Raw genomic sequence first — 27,696 nt, 5'->3', positions numbered from 1 at the left:
TCTGGCTGAAGCCTTAGTGCTGAGGTCAGAGTAACTCGCACCCAAATTCCATTCCCACAACTAAAACCTTCTTAACTAGAAGGACAGTGTTCCAATTACAACCAGGTATTTTGTCTATTCTGTTCCTAATTCGAGAATGCTTTGTCTTGTCCTTTCTGAGCCTTGCCTCCATTAGTTTCCACAGAAACCGCATAACTACACACATAGTCCCGCCTTTGCACATAGCTTGCCTTTACACCAATTCATTTCTAATAAAAATGAGTGGCTTGGATGCACCAGCGTTTTGTTTGTTTGTTTGTTTGTTTTTTGCTAATTAAGCAGCATTAGCCTCCCTGGCTCCCCGGTACTGTCACTTTTAGTTGTCTTTTAGTTTTTTTCTCAGGGTTGCACCCTAGCACTGAGCAGGAGACTGCAACCTACTACAGAGGTTTCTGGTAACGTTTCAGAGTAGCCCAGAGCTGGAGGGAAATGTGAAGAAACCAGAGCCTGGGATGCCTGCTGACAAAAAAGTGGCAAGAGCTTGGGTCCTCTCCTGGCTGGCTGGTGCTGCTGAAGATCACAAGCCAGTTTTTCACAGAAGTTTGACGAGGTCAGGCAATGGTGAGGAAATGGAACCCTGTTTTCACCACACACGGAGATCCTAATGAAGGGTTGCTGTTGGCTAGGTTTTATTTATTATTTATTTGGTTTTTTTTTTTTTTGAAACAGAGTCTCGCTATGTAGTCCAGGCTGGCCTGAACTCACTGTGTAGCCCAGGCTGGCCTGGAACTCCAGGTGATGCTCCTGCCTCAGCCTCTGGTATGCTAGGATTATTGGCATGCACCACCATGCCCACTTGGCTAGGTCTTAAAGACAATGCCCTGCTGTGTCCCTAGCAAGGAGGAAGTATTCATTGGGCTGAGAAGAGAGTATATGGCAGAGGGACGATAGTGTGGGCTCCGGGCCATCGGCAGTTGCCTCATGGACTTTTCAGTTTGGGCAGAATCCAGCACCCCAGCACCTCTCCACACCCCCTTCTGCAGGCTGGCCCCTCTCCCAGAGGCTGTGTTCGGAGTGTGCGCCCAGCACCCCGCCCTGTACACATCCCGGCTGTTTCCTTATGAGGTCAAGGAATTCTAGGTCTGCCTTCTCCCGAAGGAGTGCCCCATGCACACCTGCCTCAGTGCTCTGCCTCATGGGTCCCCCGCCCCACTGGCCACCACATGGTCCCTCAACTGTGGCACTATCAAGCTGAGTCATGGTGGCCCTCCTGTGCCTACCCCATGGGACCCAAAGCCTAAGTAGCCCCATGGTACCACAGCTCCATGCTGACCAGAAACCCCCTCCCACCAGACCTGAGACCACCCTCCCCATCCTCCAGAGGGGAACTGGGTTCCAGGGTGGAGCAGCTCTCCCAGGGCCCCAGGAAGTGGCACACCTGGCCAGCACCCAGTTCTCTGGGCAGTGACCTGGCAGAGCTGCAGAGACCTCTTGGGCAGGAGTCCCCTGAGAGGCATTCTAGGGGTCTCTGGGAAGGGCAAACAGAGTAAGATTGGGGTGCAGCCAGGGGGGAAAGAGCTTGGGAGCAGCCAATTCTGAGTCAAGAATAAGAAAAGTGAGTCTTTAAGGATAGCAATGGCTTCTGAGTTGTATGTTGTAGAATCCCAGCAAGAATGAAGTTAGAAGGAAAAAGTCTACATGAGGATGCTTCTTGCAGGGCATGGTGGTGCACACCTGTCATTACAGCCCTCAGGAGGCTGAGGCAGGAGGATCACTGTGAGCTCAAGGCCAGCCTGGGCTACATAATGGATTCAAGGCGAGCTTCAACTACATAGCAGGACACAGTCTCAAAAGAGTGTGGGGGGGATTTCTTCAACACAAGGAAAAGATATCTTTATTAAGATCTTCAGTGAGGAACAGTCAGTGCGACACAAACCTTCCTGGCACAAGCTGAGGCACAGAATGGCCTGTGTTCAGAGTACGTGCAGTGGGCAGCAGCTGTGTGCAGAATTCAAACTCCGTGGGGCCTAGGTCTCAGCCACACAGCCACGCCCTCTTCTGGGCTTCCCCTAACTTAGTCTACCCCTGCCTGACTGCCTCGGCCATGAACCCCAGCGCAGCCGCCTCATAGACTGAGGGGCCTGAGCTCAGCCCCCTGGTGTCACAAGTGAAGATCGTGCCCTGGCCTCCCCAGGGAGGGCTCCCACGGGAGACTGCCGTGGCAAGTGAGTACGGGAGGGGATGCAGCAGCCGCGCAGAAGTGATGAGCACCTTGCTCTTGGTGTTAAACTGTAGATGACCAAACTCATTTGGCAGCTGTCACCAAGCCCTTCTATCTTTCCTCCCTATTCTATTTCCATTCTCCTTTCATTTTTGTCCCCTCCCTTTTTCTCTGTTTTTTTGAGACAGGGTCTCACTATGTAGTCCAGGCTGGCCTCAAACTAGTGGTGATCCTCCTGCTTCAGCCTCCTGAGCTGGGATGACAGCCATACACCACCACATCCAGCTGTCTTTTTAGAACATACCAGAGTAAGGGAAAATGTCATTTTGTGAGATGTTTATGTGCGTGTGTGCTCGAGCATGTGCTGGCTCAGGATGTAAGATGTAGCTCCTATTGGGATTTGCACACAGATGTTAAAACGATGCCACTGTATGTGGCGTCCCCGTGGGAAGGGGCATCTGAGCTGAATCTGAAGCTACCAGGAAATGGGCACGTAGAAGGGGGGGTCCGCCAGTGCTTGGGTGTGGCTGGGCCTGGCAGCTTCAGACACTGGGCTCTGGCTGCACCCCCACGCCACACCCTACACTTTGAAGCCACACCTAGTGGCACTGAGAGGACCCTGTCCTCAAGGGCTACATCTTGGAAGCCTGAAAGTTTGTCCAGCTCTCAGTGCCAGCAGACGTTGCCCCTGGCTGAGGCAGAATCGGACCTGTGTGCGGCCAACCTGGGCTTTAGGGTAGGGACAGAAGGCCACAACACGAGGTGGTTCCCTGCAGGAGGTGGCCATGCTGTGCCCTTGAGGTCACCTAGACGTGGCCCCGCGGACCCCCTGTGCTGGGCGCCCCCTCCCTGGCCGGCAGCCTCTCGGAGCGCTGAGCTCATCCCGGGGGCGGCGTCGCAGAAGCTCCTGGCGCGCCCCCCGGCTCCCGGGCGATATTACCAATTAAGGCTTTCTCGCCGGGCCGGGCCGGGCCGGGCCAGGCGCGGGCGGGCGCAGGGCGGGGATGCGGCCAACAAGAAGGCGGGCGCGGCGGCCCATTCGCGTGGAGGTGCGCGGTGCAGCGGACGCGGCGGAGGCCGGGACGCGAGCGAGGCGCCACCGCGCGTTGCCGTCGCTCGCGGGGACAGCAGGTGAGGCCGCCGCGGCCAGCTCCACGCCCGAAGGTTGTCGCGCCGCTCGCGGGTCGGGGACCCAGGTGACAAAGGTGGGCAGAGAGGCAGGAAGATTGGGGTGCGCAGCCCCAGGACCCAGCCAGAGCTTGCTCACGACCCCAGGTCTTTGTCACTATTCTGGGAGCTTGTGGTCCTTGGGGACCTGAGAGAGGGGAGGGCATCAGGGATTGCCAGGAGATGGGTGCCAGCCCCTGAAAGATGGGCCACCCCATGCCTCTCTGAACCAGGGACATTGTGTGGGATGACGATGGGTGATCACCTGGAAGGACACTTTGGAGCCAGGGCTAAGGGGTACAGAGGGTCACTTGCTGGTGCCAGTCCTCAGGGTGCCAGCCTCTTTGGGTACAGGGCATCCGGTTAGGGGCTGCTGCACCCTGTGGGAGCTGTGTTGGGGTTGTGGCCAGGCTGGGCCCTGGGACTGTGGCCCTGGACCCTGTCCCAAATTGGCTCTGAGACAGATGTTCTCTGCCAGCCAGAATGTAGGCAGCAGCATCCCTGGATACCTGATTCCACTCAGGGCTGGAGGAGTCGGTGGAACCCCCGGCAGCCCATTCGTATGTGCTGCAGGCCGCACAGCAAGGTGGGGGCTCAGGAAATGGGTGCCCTGGCCTGTCACACGTGTACTTGCCTTGCCAACCCTGTCCCCTCACCTGGCCGATCTTCCTCCCCTCATGGCACCCCCTGGCTACACAGGCCTGGAAAAGGCTCCTTGGGGCCCCCAGCCCAGGGTCCCAGCTCCCCATGGGGCAGCCTGGCCTGGGGTCTGGGACCGGGGGTGGGGCAGTGGGTGGGGTGTGTCCAACTTCCAAGAATCTACTCCAAATAAGGGAAAATATGAAAGAACTGGATTTTGGCATCCTGGGGCTCCTGGAAGCAGGGGGCTTGGGGATGGGGCGACATCTGGTGGTGGTGCTATGTCCTGGGGACAAGAACCCTCTAGCCTCCCATTCCCTCTTTCCCCTAAAGAGCCAAACCTGGGGCCAGAATCCCGGACAACCAGGTTTCGTTTGCTCTGCTGCAGTTGACTACTGGTCAGTTACTGTGACTTAGTGTTCTTGTTGTCTGAAGATTAAGGAATGAACCCAGATGACCCAGCTGGGTGGCACTTGGAGAATCACTTCTCAATGCAATGCCATCCCTGGGAACTTACTTTCTAGTGGGGGAGGGGGACTAGAAGGACAATTCCAAACTCATCCCCCTAGAGTGCTTCATGTCACCTCCCCAGCTCTCACACTCGGGTGCATTTTGTGCAGGTGTGTGTAAAGGTGGGCGGGGCAGGGGGAGCAGGTAGAGAAAGTGGGCTTCAGTGCAGAAAATGTAATTGTCCTCTGCCACCTTCATGGTAGGAAAAGCAGTGGCATACAGGCAGCCCCGAGTGAGTGCACAACAGCTGGGCAGAGAGATGCCCCCTGGGACTAAGGCCAGTGCAGACAAGCAGGCTGGGGGAGAGCTAACCATATTTGGGCATGACATGCTGGCCAACCTGGGGCCTCCTCTGCTGGTCTTCGGAAGGTAGATCAGCACTAGAATGGGGCAGTAGGGAGAGGTCTGCCTTGCTGGAAAAAAGACAGAGAAGGGAACACTCTAGAGAGGAGAAGCCCAGAGGTGGGATGAAGCTGTAGGCAGGTTTACTTCTCTGGGGGCCGAAGAGGGTGACATGAGTGTTCCCCACAGTCCCTCGTCCCTGTGCGTCTCAGTGCAGGAGCCTCTGTCTCAGATCCAGGATTATCTTCCAGAAAGTTACCTTTCCATGAAGCGCTTTCCATTATTCTGGGGACAGAGCCAAGGCTCCTAAGCAGCCTGTTTCTCTCCCTCCATCCCCTGCCCCTCTTCCCAAGCTCCTTCTATACCTGACACTGAACCTGAACCCCTCCATCCAGTTGCTCAACCTGGTCCCAAACCTTATGGGGACTCCTGAGCAGGCTCCTCTGGGTCTCCAAGTCCACGGCCCTCTGTGCCCTGCCCGGCCACCACCTGGGTCCCTTGGTTCAGGGCCACTCGCCAGGAGAGGAAGCCCCCTGTGGCCATGCGCCCACAGCCCGGCCCAGAGGCCCACACACGGCGCAGGGTTGGGCAGCACCGCCATCTGCCTGCTCGCACCACGGGGCGCGCTGTGCCGGTGCTCGCGCCCGCGAAGGTTGTGCGCTCGGCCCCCGGAGTGCCGCCGGCGGCCTCTTGGCCCGGCGCCCCATTTCCTCCCGGGGAAGCGAGGCCGCAGGTTGGGGGAGCTGGTGGGCGCAGGTGCGCGACGAGAGTCGAGCGGGCCAGGAAGGCAGCTGGGGGCCGCGTGGGCTCCCGGCTGGGCGACAGCCTCCGTCCTGGTGCAGCGCACTGGGACCGGGCGCCTCTCACCGCTGCCCTCCGGGGTGCGGCCGGGAACTCTAGGTCTGGAGCCCGGGCTGGGGCGGGACGTGTCTGCGATAGATGGTAAAGAGATGAGGCGGAGCCTAAGTGACTCAGGGACCCCATCAGCCCCACCCCACGCAGGGGCCTGAGGGAAAAAGTCCCTTGTATGGGCGTGCCTGCTGGAGACCACGGTCTTGCGCCAGACCCTGCTCAGCCTTTCCAGGCTCCGGGGTGCGTTTCCTGCGACGCTGGCGCAGAGGTTACGGGGCCTAAGTGCCTCTCCTCTCCTGCCTGTCCCTTCGGGCCGAGGACCTGGAGCACCAGTCGGATCTTATCAGCCGGCGCCCGGAGGGTGGGGGTGGGGGGCTTTGCACGGCATTCCAACGGGGGGGGGCGGGGGAGGGGGCGGGCCCCGCCCACAAGAGCCCCGCCTTTGGCCCCGCCCTTCGCCCGCATTTAAAGGGCTCGCTCTCTCCACAGCACAACCTCTGTTCTCTGCTTCGCCTCTCACGCGCTGCGGTGCCTGCAACTTTAACTAAAGGGCCGTCCCCCTAGCCGAGGCTGCAGCACCGCCCCTCCGACTCCTCGCGCCTCAAAATGAGTAGCTCCCACTCCCGGTCCGGCCAGAGCGCGGCAGGCGCGGCTCCGGGCGGTGTTGCCGACACGCGGGACGCCGAGATGCCGGCTACTGAGAAGGACTTGGCAGAGGATGCGCCGTGGAAGAAGATCCAGCAGAACACCTTCACGCGGTGGTGCAACGAGCACCTGAAATGCGTGAGCAAGCGCATCGCCAACCTGCAGACGGATCTGAGTGACGGGCTGCGACTCATAGCGCTGCTCGAGGTGCTGAGCCAGAAGAAGATGCACCGCAAGCACAACCAGAGGCCCACCTTCCGCCAGATGCAGCTGGAGAACGTGTCGGTGGCGCTCGAGTTCCTGGACCGCGAGAGCATCAAGCTCGTGTCAATCGGTGAGGGCGCGGGCGTCCCAGGGTGGGGGTCTGCGCATCCTCCCATCCCCTGTCCAGCGACCCCTCCCAGAGTCTCTCCCCGTCGCCGAACCGAACCGCGGTCGGGCTGCGCGCGGCCTGAGAACAAAGGCGCGCGGCTGGCCGGCCGAGCGTGCGAGCCGCTATGTGCCCTGCTGGCCCCGGCCCAGGCTGAGCTCACATCCTCCCCGGGCCGCGCCCCCGCCGCTGCAGCAGCGGTGGGTTGGGGCGGCGGGCGGGCACTGGCGGGGCTCCTGGCCCTGAGCGCCGTGCCCCTTCCCCGAGGACGGGAAGGCACCAGCTCTGCGGCTATAACACTTCAGCTCCGAGAGAGCCCTGTGGCACCAGCGGCTCTAAAGTGGGAGTTGGAGCTTGTGGGGGGGGGTCCCATTGTCTAGGGTGCTTTGGTTTCTGTCCTGGAAGATGGATCTCCCCGTTGCAGCAGATGGTTCTAATCCCCGTCTAAGACCCAGGGCAACGGGTGTGTGTGTGTGTGTGTGTGTTTGTGTGTGTGTGTGTAGAGAACCCTGACTCCTAAAACTGCACCCAAAGTGAGTTGGGTGTGGTTGAGCAAAGGCACCTGGATTGTGGTTAGCTGGGACACCAACTTTCCTGTTCCTCGCGGGCCAAACTCGCACGTAGGCAAAGGATTTGTGCATCTAGAAAGGTGCCTCAGCGTGCACCAGGCTCACTGCCAGTCTGGTGTCCTTGTCACTGGGCTGGAGAGGCTGGCATTGGCCAGGCCTATTGGAGCATCCTGTGCCTTTCTCAAGATGGGGCTGCTCAGGGCCAGGTAGTGGAATTGGTGACTTGGGGGAGATGTGGAACACAATGTACGAAGTTGACATACTTTTCTTTTTCTTTTATGACCCTGGGATGGTACGTGCTGAGCCCAAGAAGTCCAGGCTCCAAGACTCCCACTCCACTGGCCCTGGGGTGGGGAGTAGGTCCCAGGAGCCAAGATCTTTCTTTGGAACGCCACCCCCTAGTCCTAGCCTCAGTCTAGGCAAGCTGAGTCACTTCTGAGTGGGGGGGTAACCGGATGTGGGGAGACAGGCCACACCCCAGCTCTTGGGGGGGGTCTCCTCCCTTCTCTCCTCCTTCTAGTGAGCTGGCTGGAGCAGGCCTAGTTCCCAGAGCTTTGCCATATAAGGCAAAAAAATGTTGGAAAGCAGCAGTGATTAGGGGAGGGAGGGGGTTGGCTGACCCAGGGGCTGGGGAAAGGGGGTGAGAGGGGGTGGGGCCATCCCACTGGGCCGGCTTCCCTCCCTCAGGGGTGGGGGACAAGGCTGGCACGGGTCCCCCTGATGTGGAGGGGGGGCTACCTACAGGGCTTGTGGGCCTGGTCCTGCTACCCACTTGGAGGTCACTGAGGGCTGCTGGCCTCTGGAGGGCTCTCGTACTGGACCCAGGACCCCGGATAGGGCCTGATGGGAAGCCTTGGCGGCCCTTTGTCCTTGGTTTCCTCCAAACCCCTCCCCATCTTCCCACTGTTTGGGGACCACGAGAGGCTGCAGTGAGGAGCTGGGACCAACTTGTTTGGGAACAGGACAGGCTCCTCTGCTTCTGGCGGCTTGTCTGGCCCTCCAGGTGCTGCCCGGTGGACAGGAGGCCACCTGGCACAGGGGCCCTTCTGATGAGCCCATCTCCTCCTCGCTGGGCCCCCCACCCATTCCCAGTTGAGTCACTTGACAAGTATCCTCTGATTACAGGGGAGCCCAGCAGGGTTTGCAAAGATGAGCTCTTAGAAAACCTGCCCCACCCAAGCCACCCACCCTTGAGAAGACTGAGACCCAGAGGTGGCCTTGGGTGTGGCACAAAGCAGTTACCATGGGGATGGGGGTGCAGGGTGCCTGCCCTAACCACTTCCCCTGTGGTGAGCATGGCAGCCACCCGAGGCCTCAGGCCCGTTAGATGGCAAGTAGGGTGGGTGGAGGGTGGCAGCTGAGTAGGATTCTGCTGAGGCAGCAGGACAGAGGGACCCCACCCAGGTCCCTTCCCTCAAGCTCCCAAGGGGACCTTGGGCACAAGCCCTGGCTCACTCGGCCCCTCCCTGTTCCTCCTGCTGGCAAGGAGGCCCTACAGTGTTTCCTGCTGCACCACCTCAGTGGTTCCCTACAGGCCCCCATGAGTCAGGAGGGCGCTGTGGCCCACTGCTGGGGGCTCCCCCACTACAGCCCTGGCCCCTCCTCCTGTCACCCCCGCCAATAGAGCCAGGAAGTGGGGAGGGGTATGGCTCACGCCCCTTCACCCAAGGGTCCTTGCCCAACCTCTCTACTTCCTCTCCCTCATACCCCCCACCTACCCACCCTCCCTGCCTCAGCAGCTGTGTTTCCCAACCGGCCTTTGCCCATTTGGCCTTCCTCTTCCTCATCCCCAGCCCATTCTGAGGTCAGGGGCCCTGGGCTCTAGGCCAGGTGGGGCTGGGCTGCTCCTTCCCAGAGAGCCCTGGACTGAGGTGTGTGGGTTCCCACCTTTGAGACACAATGCTACCTTGTGGGTGTCCTCTGTTGTCCCCTACTGCACCATATTGTCATCTTGTGTCTATGGGTGTCCCCTTCTGGTTGGAGCATCCCCTTGAGTGCCCATGAAGCCTATGGCAGGGACGTCTTCTCCATAGCCCCCTAGCCAGAAGGTCCTATCCCTTCCAGAAGCTCCCTGGGCTGCCAGGTTCTGGCTCTGCTGCCTAAGAGAGGCCTGGGCCATGTGTGGGCACCACCCCCAAGGCCTCCTTTGCCCCATAGACAGCAAGGCCATTGTGGATGGGAACTTGAAGCTGATCTTGGGCCTCATCTGGACGCTGATCCTGCACTACTCCATCTCTATGCCCATGTGGGATGAGGAGGAAGATGAGGAGGCCAAGAAGCAGACCCCCAAGCAGAGGCTGCTGGGCTGGATCCAGAACAAGCTGCCACAGCTGCCCATCACCAACTTCAGTCGGGACTGGCAGAGCGGCCGGGCCCTGGGAGCCCTGGTCGACAGCTGTGCTCCAGGTGAGAAGCACAGGGGTGGGCTGCATTGGCTGAGGCTGCTTGTGGGGGACATGGACTTGCTCACAGCGTGGCCTTCCCCATGTCACAGGCCTGTGTCCTGACTGGGATTCCTGGGATGCCAGCAAGCCTGTGAATAATGCGCGGGAGGCCATGCAGCAGGCAGATGACTGGCTGGGCATCCCTCAGGTATGGCTCTGCCCACCTGCCCTGGGGTGTCGAGAGTGCATGTGTGCTGAGAGGCCCAGCAGCCACTGCGTTCTGCTTGTGTCAGGTTATCACCCCAGAGGAGATCGTGGACCCCAATGTGGATGAGCATTCTGTCATGACCTACCTGTCCCAGTTCCCCAAGGCGAAGCTGAAGCCGGGGGCCCCTCTGCGGCCCAAACTCAACCCGAAGAAAGCCCGAGCCTACGGGCCAGGTGAGGGCACCTGGCTGGCTGGGACGCTCCCATGTGCTGATGTCCTTCCCAGGGGCCATGTGACAGTGAGGGGACCAGATAACCTGCCGCTCATGAGTCAGATGGTATGGGTCAGGGCTAGTCAGAACTGGTCACTTTCAAGAGTGCACTACTCAGTTCCTGGAGGCACTGGAGCCTATGGCATGCCTCAGGGCGAGGGAACAGGGAGCTGGGCGTGGTGGCACATACTTGTCTTGTCATAGTAGTACTCAGGAGGCTGAGGCAGGAGGATCAGCCTTGTCTCAGAAAAAAAAGGCAAAACGGATAATGGACAGGGAGCCGCAGGGCTCAGATCACGCAGAAACAAGGCCCAAGTGCAAGGTTGGGCAACCCAGCCAGCGGCACACAGGCGGAGCATTCCAGAAGACAGGCACAGGCCTGTCCAGGCCGCTGGGTTGCAGCCAGGCTCTGGTGTTGGGGTTTGTGCTGACAGAACTCACCCTGACCTGGGGGCCCTGGGGAGGGTGCTCCGCCTGCCTCACCGTCCTGCTTGCTGACTGCCCTGCCAGGCATTGAACCCACGGGCAATATGGTGAAGAAGCGGGCAGAGTTCACCGTGGAGACCCGCAGCGCTGGCCAGGGGGAGGTGCTGGTGTATGTGGAGGACCCCGCCGGACACCAGGAGGAGGTAGCGTCACCCGTTGGCAGGGCAGGGCCTTCTGTACCCCCTCTGGATGGGCCACTCTGAGCAAAGGCTCAGGGGCTCCTTCCTCCACAGGCAAAAGTGACCGCCAATAATGACAAGAACCGCACCTTCTCTGTCTGGTATGTCCCTGAAGTGACGGGGACTCATAAGGTAAGCCCTCAGCTCACGGGCAGGCTGGTGGCCCTGGGCAGGGCCTGGAGGGTCCCCACTCTACTCTCACGGCCTGCTTGTCCTGGGGACAGGTGACTGTGCTCTTTGCCGGGCAGCACATCGCCAAGAGCCCCTTTGAGGTGTATGTGGACAAGTCACAGGGCGATGCCAGCAAGGTAACTGCCCAGGGCCCTGGCCTGGAGCCCAGTGGCAACATTGCCAACAAGACCACCTACTTTGAGATCTTCACAGCAGGTGAGGGGCTGCCACCTGGCCACCTGGCCCAGCCCAGCCTGGGGAGAGCCATGCAGAGACTGGGCTCTGATCCTGTGCCCTGTGGCAGGAGCTGGCACAGGGGAGGTGGAAGCTGTGATCCAGGACCCTGCAGGACAGAAAGGCACAGTGGAACCTCAGCTGGAGGCCCGGGGGGACAGCACATATCGCTGCAGCTACCAGCCCACCATGGAGGGCACCCACACGGTGCACGTCACTTTCTCCGGGGTGCCCATCCCTCGCAGCCCGTACACTGTCACTGTTGGCCAAGGTAGGCCGGGCCCTGCCCATCCCGCCCCACCCTGCCGGGGTGTTGCAGCCTGGGCCTCCACGGGAGAGGAGCCCAGCTCCGCACCTGGGCTCGAGCTGACACTGTCTGGGCGCACACTGTCTTTCCTCCCCGCTGGGGCCCTTCCTCCTCCTCCTCCTCTTCTCCTGTCCATCTCTCTCTCCACGCTTTACCTTCGGAAGAGCTCGTTCCAGCTGTCTAGAAACCTGCTGCTCTCTGCTCTGCCCACTGGGCCCACGGTACTTGGCTCCTTTTCCTCCTGGGGCGGGGTGCTCTGGGCTGGTGTCCAGCTGGGATGCAGGGCCTGGGGCCCGGCCCTTCTCCTTCTGTCCTGCATGTGCCCTGGGGCCCCTCAGGTCCTGACAGCCTGGGTGTATGGGAGGCCAGGAGGGGTCCTGCCAACCCCAGCAGCTTACTGGCCCCTCTGCCCACAGCCTGCAACCCAGCTGCCTGCCGTGCTGTCGGCCGGGGCCTGCAGCCCAAGGGGGTACGGGTAAAGGAGATGGCTGACTTCAAGGTGTACACAAAGGGCGCCGGGAGCGGGGAGCTCAAGATCACCGTGAAGGGCCCCAGTAAGTGGGGTCTGCCAGTAGGGGTGGACAGCAGTGGCCTTGGAGTACTGCTGGGCGGGCCTGAGCCTTTGGTGTCCTGGCAGAGGGAGAGGAACGTGTGAAGCAGAAGGACTTGGGTGATGGCGTCTATGGCTTTGAGTACTACCCCACTGTCCCAGGCACATACACCGTCACCATCACGTGGGGTGGCCAGAACATCGGGCGCAGGTGAGGCTGCTGGTACCCCCGCCCCGTGTCCCTGCAGAGGAGGCACCGCTGGGCGCAGGACGGGTCCCAGCAGGGCAGTGCCTCTCAGTATCTCCGTGTGGCCCTCTAATTTGTAGCCCCTTTGAGGTGAAAGTGGGCACTGAGTGTGGCAATCAGAAGGTGCGGGCCTGGGGCCCCGGGCTGGAGGGCGGCGTCGTTGGCAAGTCAGCTGACTTCGTGGTAGAGGCCATCGGGGATGACGTGGGCACCCTAGGTGAGTCAGAGGCGTGGGGGTGCGCACGGAATGGGGGCCCCCCTGAACCTTCAAGGCACCAACGGGGCTGGGGGTCGTTGCCAGGCTTCTCGGTGGAAGGGCCGTCACAGGCCAAGATCGAATGTGACGACAAGGGTGATGGCTCCTGCGACGTCCGCTACTGGCCCCAGGAGCCTGGCGAGTATGCTGTGCACGTGCTGTGCAACAGCGAGGACATCCGCCTTAGCCCCTTCATGGCTGACATCCGTGAGGCCCCCCAGGACTTCCACCCAGACCGGGTAAGGGCTGCACCCACACTGCCGTTCTGTCTCGGGCAGGGCTCCTGGGCCCAGCTCCTGCCATCCTGTGACCTAGGGGCCCTGCCCAGCTTATGACACCTGAGGTCTGGGTGATCTCTTAACCAGGTGAAGGCACGTGGGCCTGGACTGGAAAAGACTGGTGTGGCTGTCAACAAACCAGCTGAGTTCACAGTGGATGCCAAGCTTGGTGGGAAGGCCCCACTCCGGGTCCAAGTGCAGGTGGGATTCTACCCATGCTGGGGACAGTGGGCAGGCTCCCAGGCCTGGGCACTGGCCAGCAGACTACCTGCTCTTGCCTACCTTGTAGGACAATGAGGGCTGCCTCGTGGAGGCGTCAGTCAAGGACAATGGCAATGGCACTTATAGCTGCTCCTACGTGCCCAGGAAGCCAGTGAAGCACACTGCCATGGTGTCATGGGGCGGTGTCAGCATCCCCAGCAGCCCCTTCCGGGTAAGCCTGGCCGCAGACGTTCGCATGGCTCCCCAGAGCCGTTGGTTTCTCTCTAAGATTGTCGTTGTTGGTTGACTTGGCTTGGCTTGGTTTGGTTTGGTTTGGTTTGGCTTGGTTTGGATTTTTTTTTTTTTGTACTGGAGATCAAACTAAGAACCTTGTGCTTGTGAGGCAGGTGAGGCACCACTGAGCTAAATCCCCGGCCCTTGGTTTAGATTTTTGAGACAGGGTCTTGCTTTGCAGTACAGACTGGCCTTGAACTCACAGCAGTCTAGCTTCAGCCTCCTAAGCGTTGGGAAAACAGGCATGTACCACCATGCCTGGCTCAGTCTTTGTTTTTGAGATGAGCTTCTCCCTAAGTCACCCTTGCAGCCTCAAAATCAGTCCTCCTGCCTTAGACCCCAAGTAGCCAGAGTAATGGGCATGTGCCACCATGTCCGGCTTCTGTACCAATTTTAACAGGATGGAGTTTGCACACCATACAACTCCCCCATTTCAAGTAGTTTTTCATTGTTGTTTTGAGACAGAGTCCTGCTACATACTTCAGGCTGGCCTTGATCTAACTATGGAGCCCAGCCTACCTTCAAATTTATGGCAGATCCCCCTGCCTCGGCCTTCCAAATGCTGGGATCACAGCTGTGCACTACCGTGCCCAGCCTCAAGTAGCTTTTAGTACAGTCAGAGTTGTGCAACCGTTCCTACAATCTAAGTTTAGTACATTTTCATTGTTCCCAAAGAAACTTTCGCACCCTGACAGTCACCTCTCCAAGCCCCTGAAAGTCACTAATCTGCTTCCTTTCTCTGTGGATTTGCCCCTCCCCCTGGGGTCTGCACAGGCCATGTGGCCTTTGGTGTCACACACAGCAGTGCCTCTTCCTTCTTAGGGCTGACAGTCCTCCTGCATGTGCATGGTGTGTGGGGTCTGTCCATTCTCTTGCTGGATCTGTGAGTGTATGAATTTGGGCCTGCTGTCAACTGCACCCCCAGGGACATTCAGTACAAGCATTCATGCGGGCCTTGGGTTTTGTTTCTCACATGGTGTCACAGGGTTACTCTGTGTCTTTGCTGGGGGAACCAGTGGTGCCCAAGGGCACTGCTCATGCCCTGCACCTGCTCCTGTCCCTACAGGTAAACGTGGGAGCTGGTAGCCACCCGAACAAGGTCAAGGTGTATGGCCCAGGAGTGGCCAAAACGGGGCTCAAGGCCCACGAGCCCACCTACTTCACCGTGGACTGCGTGGAGGCCGGCCAGGGTAAGGCCCACCTGGTGGGAGGGGCAGGTGGGCCCGTGAGCAAGGTTCTCTCAAAGTCCCAGCCTCCACTCCTGCTCCCCCCACAGGCGATGTCAGCATTGGGATCAAGTGCGCGCCTGGAGTGGTGGGTCCTGCTGAGGCCGACATCGACTTTGACATTATCCGCAACGACAATGACACTTTCACAGTCAAGTACACGCCACGTGGTGCTGGCAGTTACACTATCATGGTCCTCTTTGCGGACCAGGTGAGTGGCACTGCTCCCGAGCGCTGGGCGGCCAGGTGTGGGGGTGCTGCCCGCCTCACACCTCTTTTCCTGTCACCTGTAGGCTACCCCTACCAGCCCCATCCGTGTCAAGGTAGAGCCCTCCCACGATGCCAGCAAGGTGAAGGCTGAGGGCCCGGGCCTCAGTCGCACCGGTAGGGACGAGGGCCCTGGGGGGAAGGCGGGGAGGCCTCGGGTGGGGCTCAGCCTATTGAGTGGCCCCTTCCACTGTGGTCCTCACATCTCCCAGGCGTAGAGCTGGGAAAGCCCACCCACTTCACAGTCAACGCGAAGGCTGCCGGCAAAGGCAAGCTGGATGTCCAGTTCTCAGGGGTGGCCAAGGGGGATGCGGTGCGGGACGTGGACGTCATCGACCACCACGATAACACCTACACGGTCAAGTACACTCCGGTGCAGCAGGTGCCACCTGGAGCTCCTGGGGCCCTTGGTGGGGGCTGGGCGCAGAGCCAGGGTCTCTGAACGTCTCACCCTCTGCACCCCTCAGGGCCCAGTTGGCGTCAGCATCACTTACGGAGGGGATCCCATTTCCAAGAGCCCCTTCTCGGTGGGGGTGTCTCCAAGCCTGGACCTGAGCAAGATCAAGGTGTCCGGTCTGGGAGAGAGTAAGTAGCTGAGGCACCCACCCCTGCCTGGCTCGGGCCTCACCCGAGGCTGCCTGACCAGGCCCTCACCTTCTCCTCCCCCCTCATCTTCTCCACAGAAGTGGATGCTGGCAAAGACCAGGAGTTCACAGTCAAGTCAAAGGGGGCAGGGGGCCAAGGCAAAGTGGCGTCCAAAATCGTGGGCCCCTCGGGTGCGACGGTGCCCTGCAAAGTGGAGCCAGGGCTGGGGGCCGACAACAGTGTGGTGCGCTTTGTGCCCCGTGAGGAGGGCCCCTATGAGGTGGAGGTGACCTACGATGGTGTGCCCGTGCCAGGGAGCCCCTTCCCTCTGCAAGCTGTGGCTCCCACCAAGCCTAGCAAGGTAACTGGCTTTGGAGGCCCTGCGGGTGGCATCCTGTGTTCCCTCACTGCTCACAGGGCACCCCATCTTCCCTGGCCCACACTTTCTCACTTTTGTCCTTAAGAGTGACGAGAGATGGGTGGTTGCCCAGGCCTGTTCTTGTCCAGTTTAGGGGGAAGGAAGAGATGAGGGTAGGCTACAGTGACACAGCCTTAGCGTCTGACCCCCTCTCCCCAGGTAAAGGCATTTGGGCCAGGGCTGCAGGGCGGCAGTGCAGGCTCCCCTGCCCGCTTTACCATCGACACCAAGGGTGCGGGCACAGGCGGCTTGGGCCTGACGGTGGAAGGCCCTTGTGAGGCCCAGCTTGAGTGCCTGGACAATGGTGACGGCACCTGCTCCGTGTCCTATGTGCCCACCGAGCCTGGGGACTACAACATCAACATTCTGTTTGCTGACACCCACATCCCCGGCTCACCCTTCAAAGCCCATGTGGTGCCCTGCTTCGATGCATCCAAGGTCAAGTGCTCGGGCCCTGGGCTGGAGCGGGCCACTGCTGGGGAGGTGGGCCAGTTCCAGGTGGACTGCTCAAGTGCCGGCAGCGCCGAGCTGACCATTGAGATCTGCTCAGAGGCGGGACTGCCAGCCGAGGTGTACATCCAGGACCACGGTGACGGCACACACACCATCACTTACATTCCCCTCTGCCCTGGGGCCTACACAGTCACCATCAAGTACGGTGGCCAGCCCGTCCCCAACTTCCCTAGCAAGCTACAGGTGGAGCCTGCCGTGGATACCTCAGGCATCCAGTGCTATGGGCCTGGGATTGAGGGCCAAGGTGAGGGGCCTACCGGGAGCGTGGCAGGAGCATGGGGATTAGGGTCCTGAGTGCCCAGTGTCCTCACCCACCACGTTCCCCTCCAGGGGTCTTCCGTGAGGCCACCACGGAGTTCAGTGTGGACGCCCGGGCACTGACGCAGACCGGAGGGCCGCATGTTAAGGCCCGCGTGGCTAACCCCTCTGGCAACCTGACCGAGACCTACGTGCAGGACCGTGGCGATGGCACGTACAAGGTGGAATACACCCCATACGAGGAGGGTAGGCGCTGGCACCCCGTGTGGGCAGGTGGGCAGCGGGGGCTGGCACCCCAGTGTCCTCCTGACCTGCCTGGCCTGCCTCTAGGACTTCACTCTGTGGATGTGACCTATGACGGCAGCCCTGTACCCAGCAGTCCCTTCCAGGTGCCTGTGACCGAGGGCTGCGACCCCTCCCGAGTTCGTGTCCACGGGCCTGGCATCCAAAGTGGCACCACCAACAAGCCCAACAAGTTCACCGTGGAGACCAGGTGAGGGGACCCCCAGGGAGGTTCAGTGGCCAGCAAGCTTGGAGCCCTGAGAATGACCAGCTGTCCGTTTGGACCAGGGGAGCTGGCACAGGTGGCCTGGGCCTGGCTGTCGAGGGCCCCTCGGAGGCCAAGATGTCTTGCATGGACAACAAGGATGGCAGCTGCTCAGTGGAGTACATCCCCTATGAGCCTGGCACCTACAGCCTGAACGTCACCTATGGAGGACACCAAGTACCAGGTGAGAGCTGTCACTGGCGTGGGGCTAGGACTGCTCCCTTGTCCCTGCTCTGTCTTACCCAGCTGCTGTCCCTCTGCCCCATCCCCAGGCAGCCCCTTTAAGGTCCCTGTGCATGATGTGACAGATGCGTCCAAGGTCAAGTGCTCTGGGCCTGGCTTGAGCCCGGGCATGATCCGTGCCAACCTCCCTCAGTCCTTCCAGGTGGACACCAGCAAGGCTGGTGTGGCCCCGCTGCAGGTCAAAGTGCAGGGGCCCAAAGGTGAGTGTGTCAGGAGGTGGTGACCCCTCAGCAGGGAGGACTGGAGGCCAGGCCAGTGTCTGGTGTCTGGGCAGGTGGTGCAAGAGCCTCAGGTGACAGCAAAGTGGGTGAAACCTGGAGTCAGCTGTGGCTCAATGGAGGGGTGGGCTAGGGTCTGAGGGGCCTCCCGATGGACGTCTTATGCTACTGGAGACCAGCGGGTGATGCCACTGTGAGGCCAAGCCCTGGGGCCAGTCCCAGCCATCCAGTGGGATGGGAGTGGTGGTCTGGGGACCCAGCTAATGCTCTGTCCCTGGGACTGGGCCAGGCCTGGTGGAGCCTGTGGACGTAGTGGATAATGCCGATGGCACCCAGACAGTCAACTACGTGCCCAGCCGAGAAGGGCCCTACAGCATCTCCGTGCTGTATGGGGAGGAAGAGGTGCCTCGAAGGTGAGACAAGGCCACTCCCGGGAGCCAGGCCAGGGCCCCAGAAAGGCTGCCTACCTAACCCTGGCCCCACAGTCCCTTCAAGGTCAAGGCGCTGCCCACGCACGATGCCAGCAAGGTGAAGGCCAGCGGCCCTGGGCTCAACACCACTGGTGTACCCGCCAGCCTGCCCGTGGAGTTCACCATTGATGCCAAGGACGCTGGGGAGGGCCTGCTGGCTGTGCAAATCACGGTAGGTGTGCTTTCCCAGGCCACACCAGGGCTCCAGGAGCGGGAAAGGGCACAGGTCCCAGGCAAGTCTGGGTCGCTGGGCTCTTCAGGGCCTGCACCAGTAGAGCAGGTCGCCATGAGAGCCTCAGGGTGCTGGTGACAGGAATGGGCTTGCCCAAGGCCACATTTGCTCACTGCTGACCTCCAGCATGCTATCAAAGCTGGTGGTGACTTAATTTCCTCGCCTGTAACCATCCAGCTTGGCAGCTCTAAGGCCAGGGCCCTGAGGCCTTCAGGCGGAGCTCCCAGTTGGTCCCTGTTGTCATGTCAAGGAAAGCTGGACTCTGCCCATGAAGAAGTAAAGGCCAGTGCCAGGGGCAAGTAACCCCTTGGTGGCTGTCCCTGCAGCAGAGATGCCCCAGCCTGGCAGGCTCAGGCCAACCCCCTCCCGTCCCCATGCTCTGTCACATAGGACCCTGAAGGCAAGCCCAAGAAGACACACATCCAGGATAACCACGATGGCACGTACACGGTGGCCTACGTGCCAGATGTGACAGGCCGCTATACCATCCTCATCAAGTACGGAGGCGATGAGATCCCCTTCTCCCCATACCGAGTCCGGGCCGTGCCCACCGGGGATGCCAGCAAGTGCACTGTCACAGGTGAGCCAGCCCGCCAGCGGCCACCGTGGCACTGGGCACGGGGCTTGGGTGTGCCTGTGTGCAAGGGCTCGCTGCTTGGGCGGCGTGTGGGAGTGGGGGCCGCACCCTGAGTGACTCACCTGACCTTTCTCCTTGCTCTCTGCCCTCTCACCTCAGTGTCAATCGGAGGTCACGGGCTAGGTAAGCTGCTTGCTGGGGCCACTCCCGATGCCCCCGCCCAGAGGGGCGACTTCCTTTCCTCCTTGTTGGTATCGCCCAGGACAGTTCCAGCTGCAGCTCTAGGCAGGGACTGAGTGGGGGAGCCTGGGCCACACAAGGCTGGAGGGTCGGGGCCCAGCGAGGCTTCTGGAGCTGAGCATGCTCCGGCCCTTCCCCTCACCAGGCCTCCGTTCCCCATCCAGAACTCGGGTTGCAGCTGAGAGCTTTGGGGTGAGGTGTACCCCGCTGGGGACCCTGGGGTCTGGGGATCTTGGTGCCGGGTACAGGCAGCCCAGTGAGAGTCTCTGGCCCTGGTCAGATCCGCAGACCTCCGTCCCCACCTCCCAGGCCCCCACCTCCCAGGGGCCTGAGCGTCCCAGGCTGGGGTGGTGCATGAGCGGGTGGGGCTGGCTGGTAGTGCAGAAGCGCCAGTGACTGCTTGGGTGGCCAGCATGGCAGGGCCCAGCCCGGCCTCTGAGCCCCAAAGTGCACTCTAGCCCTCTTCCCCCACCCTCCAGCAGTGACGTTATTCAGGCAGTCCTCCACTGGCCATAGGGCTTCTGCCCTGGCCAGGGGCGCCACAGGGTGCCAGTGTGCAGCAGCAGCCACTCGAGGGCCTCTGGTGGCTGCAGGCCTGGCACTTGGGCTGGTAGCCAGGGAGTGGATTAGAGAGTAGCTAGTGTCTGGGGACAGGCTAGGTGGCTCTGTAGAGCAGGCCATCACATCCATGTGTAGGCCAGGGGCACAGGGGCTTCGGGGGCAGGTGGGAAGGGGCGGACTGACAGTGGCCTTACTTTCCCCACCCACTGTGTGGAATAGGAGCAGCTTGGGGCCTCGGAACACTTTCAGGCCAGCCAGAGGGTCAGCTTGGGCCAGGTCCGTGGCCGCAGGCCTTTGGGTGGGAGCCCAGTGAGCATGCAGACCTAGCGGATGGCATGGCTGAGCCCTGCTGCTGGGCTGGGGCACGTGGGGAGATGGGACATCGGAATAGGGCTGGGCAACTAGCAAGACAGTGTGGGCAGCATAGGCAGCAGGCAGCAGGTCTAGAATTAGGCAACCCCTCGGCCATGGGGAACTGGGGATAGGCAGGCTGGCCAGGGACCCCCCTTATACTAGCTTTGGCAGGGTGGGTACTCCCAGCTGCTTTCTGGCAGAGGCCAGGCTGCAGGGTGCTCTCACTGCCAGGCCTCACAGCCCACGGCCCCTCCAAGCCTCCACGGCTGAGCCCAAGGCATAACGTCACTGTCCCCCCTTCCTCGGGCACTCTGGGGCCCTAGAGGCTGCTCGGCTGCTCTCCCTTTGCGACCCCATGTGGTGGCTGTGGCTTGGGCTTCCCTCCCCCACCTGCCCGCTGCTGTCCCGCTCTGCCAAACTGCTGTGCCTGGTGCTAACCTGCCGCCTCCCGCTTACCCCTGCCTGTGCTGGGCCATCCCGAGCCTTGGGTTGAGTGCACCTTCTCAGTGGTCAGGAAACTGCCATTGCACCTTCGGGCCTTGGGGGAGGGAGGCAAGTGTCACATCCCCCAGCCACCACAGCAGGACTCCGCCTCACCGCGTCCACGCACAGCAGCAGGGGCACCGGCAGCCATGGGCCCCGCCCAAGGTGCTGGCTGAGGCTGAGTTGGCAGGGGCAGTGGCAGTAGGTGCTCACGGTGGGGTGGCCCTTCCTTTCCCTCCGGGGTGCCTCTCCTATGTGGGGCTGGAAGTGGCCAGGAGAATCTTTCCTGCCTTCTGAGAAGCCACTCGCCATCAGGCTTGGGGGACAGGGGCCTGGCTGTGCTTGGTGGTCGCAGTAAGAAGCCTGGATGAACAGGAGCAGCCTGGGGACCAGGCTCACCCACTGGCCCCCCTCTGGGGACCCACCCTGCCCTCCCAGGTGCTGGCATCGGCCCCACCATCCAGATTGGGGAGGAGACAGTGATCACTGTGGACACGAAGGCTGCGGGCAAAGGCAAGGTGACCTGCACTGTGTGCACGCCAGACGGCTCAGAGGTGGATGTGGACGTGGTGGAGAATGAGGATGGCACCTTTGACATCTTCTACACGGCCCCACAGCCGGGCAAATACATCATCTGTGTGCGCTTTGGCGGCGAGCACGTGCCCAACAGTCCCTTCCAAGTAACAGTAAGGAGGGCCTGGGGATGGCTAGGCAGGGCTGCCAGCAGGTCCTGGCCTGTCCCTCTCGGGCTCCTCTGTGACGAGGCTGTTGGGCTCTTGCTTTGTCCTGCAGGCTCTGGCTGGGGACCAGCCCACAGTGCAGCCCCCCTTGCGGCCTCAGCAGCTGGCTGCACAGTACCCCTACACTCCAGGCGGCCAGCAGACCTGGGTAAGGGACTGACCAGCTGGGCAGCCCTGGAGGCTCTGCCCTGCAGGTGCCGAGGGATCCTTCCTCCTCCCCAACCCCTCACCTGGGTCCTCTCTTCACTGCAGGCCCCAGAGAGGCCCCTGGTGGGTGTCAATGGGCTGGATGTTACCAGCCTGAGGCCCTTTGACCTGGTCATCCCCTTCACCATCAAGAAGGGCGAGATCACTGGTGAGTGGGTGGGGTGGGAAGGGCACCGAGGTGAGGCTGTGCCCGTGGGCTGCCCTGACTTGAGACTTGCTGCGCCACAGGGGAGGTCCGGATGCCCTCAGGCAAGGTGGCACAGCCCTCCATCACTGACAACAAGGATGGCACTGTGACTGTGCGCTATGCGCCCAGTGAAGCTGGCCTGCATGAGATGGACATCCGCTATGACAACATGCACATCCCAGGTAGGCCATCCCACGCCACCATGTCCCAGAGCAGTGTGGGTCAGGGGACACAAGGCTGACATTCCATGTGGCCCCTGTTCTGCCTCAGGGAGCCCCTTGCAGTTCTATGTGGATTATGTCAACTGTGGCCATGTCACTGCCTATGGGCCGGGCCTCACCCATGGAGTGGTCAACAAGCCTGCCACCTTCACTGTCAATACCAAGGACGCAGGAGAAGGTGAGTGGCAGCCCTGGAATGGTTGCCTCACTCTGGGTGTGTCCCTGGCCACGGCCCCCACCGTCACTGTTGGCTCTCCCCAGGGGGCTTGTCACTGGCCATCGAGGGCCCCTCCAAAGCAGAAATCAGCTGCACTGACAACCAAGATGGGACATGTAGTGTGTCCTACTTGCCCGTGCTGCCTGGTGACTACAGCATTCTGGTCAAGTACAATGAGCAGCACATCCCAGGAAGCCCCTTCACGGCCAGGGTGACAGGTGGGTGGCACCAGGAGTGGTGACAGAAGCAGGCAAGGGTGGCCTGGTCTCCAGCCGGATGCACCCTGATGGACACCTCTCCTGCCAGGTGACGACTCCATGCGCATGTCCCACCTGAAGGTGGGCTCTGCTGCTGACATCCCCATCAACATCTCAGAGACTGACCTTAGCCTACTCACAGCTACCGTGGTGCCCCCCTCCGGCCGGGAGGAGCCCTGTCTGTTGAAGCGGCTGCGCAATGGTCATGTGGGTAAGAGGGCAAGGGGCAAGGGCACCTGCAGCAGCAGGGAGCTGGGGGCTGCACCTTCCCGGCTAATGGCCTGCCCTATGCCCAGGGATCTCCTTCGTGCCCAAGGAGACAGGCGAGCACCTGGTGCATGTGAAGAAGAACGGCCAGCACGTAGCCAGCAGCCCCATCCCTGTGGTGATCAGCCAGTCAGAGATCGGAGATGCCAGCCGTGTGCGGGTATCGGGCCAGGGCCTCCACGAGGGCCACACCTTTGAGCCTGCAGAGTTCATCATTGACACCCGAGATGCAGGTAGGTGGTGGTGGCCTGGTGGCTGGGGTGACACTGCTGTGCTTGGCACCCTGGCTCAGGGTTGTCTGTCCCACAGGCTACGGTGGACTCAGCCTGTCCATTGAGGGCCCCAGCAAGGTGGACATCAACACAGAGGATCTGGAAGATGGCACGTGCAGGGTTTCCTACTGCCCCACAGAGCCCGGAAACTACATCATCAACATTAAGTTTGCCGACCAACATGTGCCTGGTGAGCGCAGCAGCCCCACAGCCTCCCCCACCCTCATGTGCAGCTACCCGGCTCTCCACGCCCCGGGCCACGCATCTGCAGCCCATAACCTGGCTGGGGTGGGGTGCCTTTCCTCCCTGCAGGCAGCCCCTTCTCTGTGAAGGTGACCGGTGAGGGCCGGGTGAAGGAGAGCATCACACGCAGACGACGAGCCCCGTCGGTGGCCAACATTGGCAGTCACTGTGACCTCAGCCTGAAGATCCCTGGTACAGGGTTCGGGTAGCATGGGAGGTGTGGCAGCAGTGGGGCCCAGGGCTCCTGCTCACTGGGCCATCCCCACCTGCAGAAATCAGCATCCAGGACATGACAGCCCAGGTGACCAGTCCGTCAGGAAAGACCCACGAAGCAGAGATCGTGGAGGGGGAGAACCACACATACTGCATCCGCTTTGTGCCTGCCGAGATGGGCATGCACACAGTCAGCGTGAAGTACAAGGGCCAACATGTGCCTGGGAGTCCCTTCCAGTTCACCGTGGGGCCCCTGGGAGAAGGTGGAGCCCACAAGGTCCGCGCTGGGGGCCCCGGCCTGGAGAGGGCCGAAGCCGGAGTGCCAGGTAAGCATGCTTGTGGCCGAGCAGAGCCTTGTGTTTGGGTCGGGGGGCCAGCGGCCTCTGTGTTCTCGGCTGTGCTTGGAGCCGGTGCAGCCAGGGACCAGCCCTCCATGAGGACACTGCTCCCCCACAGCCGAATTCAGCATCTGGACCCGAGAAGCTGGTGCAGGGGGCCTGGCCATTGCTGTCGAGGGCCCCAGTAAGGCTGAGATCTCCTTTGAGGACCGCAAAGATGGCTCCTGTGGTGTGGCCTATGTGGTCCAGGAACCAGGTACTGGGGCCCAGTGCTGGCTGGGGCTGGAGGAGATGGGGCTCTAGTGTATGTGGTGGTCCAGGGCCACTGGGGAGGGGGGCAGGAGGCCCAGAAGCTGATGGGCAGGACCTCCAAGTTGTGTGGCTCCCCCCACACACTTAGCCCAGCCTCGTGCTCTCCCCCCGCCCAGGTGACTACGAGGTCTCCGTCAAGTTCAACGAGGAGCACATTCCCGACAGCCCCTTCGTGGTGCCTGTGGCCTCACCGTCTGGCGATGCCCGCCGCCTTACTGTTTCTAGTCTTCAGGTGAGGCACTGAGAGAAACTGTGTGCCTGGGGCTCCTGGGCCAGGCCAGACCAGAGCCGCCGGAGGAATGCCCTGCTGGGGCAGCTCCGGGCACCAGGCTTCTGCTCTGGCCGGGCGCAGCCCACACTTGGGGTTGGCAGGAAGTGCCCTGCCAACCGCGTGGAGTTTTTCTCGTGTCTCAGGTCTAAAGGCTTTGAACAGAAGCCCGTGCCCCTTGAGCACCAGGGCTGAGGTTTAAAGAGGGACAGCCTGCCAGCGCTGGGTGCTGCCACTGGGTGTGTGTGACTACGGGGCCTGCATGTGGGGCTGGGGCTGGGGTGTGCCTGTGGCTTGCCGCCTTCACAGATCAGTGGCTCTCCCTCTTTAAACCAAGTGGGATGCCAGATGGGTAAGTGCGACCCCACGGCCTCTGCTTCGGGGGTCCCTACGTCCCTGCCTTGCTGGCCCAGCCACCCCATCTAACCGCATCTGCTATGCTTCCAGGAGTCAGGGCTAAAGGTCAACCAGCCAGCCTCTTTTGCAGTCAGCCTGAACGGGGCCAAGGGGGCGATTGATGCCAAGGTACACAGCCCCTCAGGAGCCCTGGAGGAGTGCTATATCACAGAGATTGACCAAGGTGAGGCCCTGTCCCTACCCAGCCATCTGTCCTGGCCCCGTCCGGGTGGCTGGAAGCAGGCTGAGTGCAAAAGGAAGGTACCGATTTGGGTCCCTCAGCTGAGATGCCCTACCTGGTCAATGGCCCAGCCCTCAGGACCTGGCTTCCGCAGTATCCCAAGAGAGACCCAAAGCCCAGGCACCTGACTGCCTGGCCCTGCGGCCAGGGGCGTGGCATTTGCAAAACAGACTTAGTTCCTCACTGTCCCGCCCCAGGGCTGCCTCTCCCAAGGTGCTCAGTCCAAAGCGAGTCCCTGCCAGTCTGAGCCCCATTAGAGCCCAGGGGATAGGTTGCCCCCGGGAACCTGTCAAGGTGGGTGTGTTGCCTCTAGAGGACTGCAGTGCCCTCGTGCCCCAGCTGGGCTGCTGGGCTTCGGCTGTCTCAGGGTGCTGCCTTCAGGCCTCAGGGTGTCTGTGCTGCTGGCCAGAAGGAGCTGGGGGCCTCGGAGGCCAGGACAGGGCTGTCCTTTGCACATACCACTCAGTACCTACAGACAGGGACCTGGACTCATGATGTATCTCCGCTTCTCAGACAAGTATGCTGTTCGCTTTATCCCCCGGGAGAACGGCATCTATCTGATTGATGTCAAGTTCAACGGCACCCACATTCCTGGAAGCCCCTTCAAGATCCGAGTTGGGGAGCCTGGACATGGAGGGGACCCAGGCTTGGTGTCTGCCTATGGAGCAGGCTTGGAAGGCGGTGTCACGGGTAGGTCTGTGGGTGTTGTGTCCCATGTGACCACGGGAGGCGTGGAGGTGACAAGCCTGTGCGGGGAGGCTGGTGACACCGAGCCAGGGAGGCAGACTTCCTGACCTCACATGCCCCCAGGGAGCCCAGCTGAGTTTGTCGTGAACACGAGCAATGCAGGAGCCGGTGCCCTCTCTGTGACCATTGATGGCCCTTCTAAGGTGAAAATGGAGTGCCAGGAGTGCCCCGAGGGCTACCGCGTCACCTATACCCCCATGGCACCTGGTAGCTACCTCATCTCCATCAAGTACGGAGGCCCCTACCATATCGGGGGCAGTCCCTTCAAGGCCAAGGTCACAGGTGAGCATAGCGGCAGGCTCTGGGCCTACCTGCCACCTAGCATTCTGGCTGCCACTCACTCAGCGCCACCTGCTCTGCTTGCAGGCCCCCGTCTGGTCAGTAACCACAGCCTCCATGAGACATCATCAGTGTTTGTAGACTCTCTGACCAAGGCCGCTGGTGCCCCCCAGCAGGGAGCTCCAGGCCCGGGCCCTGCTGATGCCAGCAAGGTGGTGGCTAAGGGCCTGGGGCTGAGTAAAGCCTACGTGGGCCAGAAGAGCAGCTTCACAGTGGACTGCAGCAAAGCAGGTAGGTCGCAGGATGCCCAGCACCTAGAAGGTCCAGAAACTACCCTTAGGGTATGCCTGTCACTTAGAGCTACCTCCTCTGTGGGTCTCCCTGCCTGCTCTGCCCCTCCAGAAAATGCCTTGTAGTGGGGTGTGGTGGTGTACGTCTGTCATTCCAGCACTGGGGAGGCTGAGGCAGGAGGATCACCATGAATTCAATGCCAGCCTGGGCTACACAGTGAGATCCTGCCTCAAAAAACAAAACAAATGGGCCAGGGATTTAGCTCAGTGGTTGCTGCCACCTGCCTCACAAGTGCAAGGTCCTGAGTTCAATCCCTGGTAACAAAAAAAAGTCGCCTTGGGCCAGGGATTTAGCTCAGTTGTTCTGCCGCCTGCCTTGCCAAGCACAAGGTCCCAAGTTTGATCTCCGGTAGCCCCCCCCCAAAAAAAAGCCCCAGAGGAGCTGGGGGGGAGGCTGGGCATGGAGGAGGGGCGCTCTCACTGAGGGCCCGCCTGCCTCAGGCAACAACATGCTGCTGGTGGGGGTGCATGGCCCCAGGACACCCTGCGAGGAGATCCTAGTGAAGCACGTGGGCAGCCGCCTCTACAGTGTCTCCTACCTGCTCAAGGACAAAGGAGAGTACATGCTGGTGGTCAAGTGGGGTGATGAGCACATCCCAGGCAGCCCCTATCGTGTCCTGGTGCCCTGAGCCGGGAGCGCCCACCACGAGATGCGTCTCCACACCCACCCTGCTCCCCGTCACCGCAGTCGCCCTGCCTCGCCCTGCCCCACTGTGCTCACCTGCCTCCCACCGGCCGGCCTTGAGCAAGCCTCTCAGCTTTCACTTGGGCAGAGGGAGCGCTGCTGTGGCGCCGCCTGTCTGCTTAGTCCTGGGAGGGCGAGGGTGACGGTCTTGCTCACGACCACCTGCTAGTTCCCCTTCTTGGCCAAGAGGAATAAAGTTTTGCTTCCGTTCTCCTGTGAGTGGCTATGGCTTCTGTGGGGACAGGGTCAAGGGCCCCAGCAGGGCAGGAGTGAGCACACTTGCTTTCCTCACTCCTAGCCCCAAGGCCCAGTCTGTGTGTCTTGGGCCTCAGTCCAGGAAAGGGCCAGCTCTGTAATCCCAGTACTCGGTAAACTGAGGCAGGAGGATCACCACGAGTTTGAGGCCAACCTGAACTGCAGAGTGAGGCTGTCTCAAAATAACTAAAAAGAAAAAAGGGTTCCAGGTGTCAGGGCCCAAGACAGGCCCTTGGTAGAAGTGACCAGGAAAGCAGGCCTCTCTGAGCAAGGCCTTGCCCTTGGCTTCCTCTTCCACAAAGATGACAGGACTATCCCAGCCCCTTGCCTGGTACCACTTCCACATCACCCGCCTGGGCTCCCACATCAGCCTTGTGTCTGCTACCCAGAATGCCATCCCAAAGCACGCATCACAGCCTGGCTCTCAAGGAGGCCTCTCTAAACAAGGT

General features: G+C 61.1%; 1 protein-coding gene across 6 annotated transcripts; it reads left to right on the top strand.

Annotated features, from left to right (window-relative positions):
* Window positions 1-3,209: 3,209 nt before the first annotated feature.
* On the top strand, window positions 3,210-27,203 carry Flna (filamin A). Of its 6 annotated transcripts, none has more exons than XM_004874990.4 (48): window positions 3,210-3,331; window positions 6,200-6,689; window positions 9,452-9,700; window positions 9,789-9,886; window positions 9,972-10,119; window positions 10,668-10,786; window positions 10,877-10,954; window positions 11,047-11,209; window positions 11,298-11,498; window positions 11,951-12,088; window positions 12,172-12,295; window positions 12,412-12,548; window positions 12,633-12,826; window positions 12,953-13,066; window positions 13,155-13,298; window positions 14,427-14,550; window positions 14,637-14,797; window positions 14,880-14,970; window positions 15,066-15,235; window positions 15,321-15,438; window positions 15,537-15,799; window positions 16,016-16,613; window positions 16,700-16,873; window positions 16,958-17,120; window positions 17,198-17,358; window positions 17,447-17,617; window positions 17,925-18,048; window positions 18,121-18,277; window positions 18,728-18,917; window positions 19,074-19,097; window positions 20,991-21,238; window positions 21,345-21,440; window positions 21,545-21,647; window positions 21,728-21,868; window positions 21,957-22,085; window positions 22,169-22,342; window positions 22,431-22,592; window positions 22,678-22,881; window positions 22,958-23,110; window positions 23,233-23,355; window positions 23,436-23,702; window positions 23,833-23,970; window positions 24,143-24,258; window positions 24,742-24,874; window positions 25,445-25,621; window positions 25,742-25,960; window positions 26,045-26,248; window positions 26,749-27,203. In XM_004874990.4, the coding sequence occupies exons 2-48, from the start codon at window positions 6,317-6,319 to the stop codon at window positions 26,934-26,936; spliced, it is 7,944 nt and encodes a 2,647-aa protein (XP_004875047.2). In that variant the 5' UTR covers window positions 3,210-3,331; window positions 6,200-6,316; the 3' UTR covers window positions 26,937-27,203. The 6 variants fall into 6 exon arrangements, with proteins under 6 accessions (XP_004875047.2, XP_087060177.1, XP_087060178.1 ...); XM_087204052.1 differs by having other exon boundaries at window positions 3,242-3,405; XM_087204051.1 differs by lacking the exon at window positions 19,074-19,097.
* The last annotated feature ends 493 nt before the right edge of the window (window positions 27,204-27,696 follow it).

The sequence above is a fragment of the Heterocephalus glaber genome, unplaced genomic scaffold, assembly GCF_053883595.1.
Source record: "Heterocephalus glaber isolate CG9 unplaced genomic scaffold, H.glaber_assembly_v1.0 deba00001861, whole genome shotgun sequence".
NCBI classification, from domain to species: domain Eukaryota; kingdom Metazoa; phylum Chordata; class Mammalia; order Rodentia; family Bathyergidae; genus Heterocephalus; species Heterocephalus glaber.
This window is presented reverse-complemented; position numbering and strand designations above follow the sequence as displayed.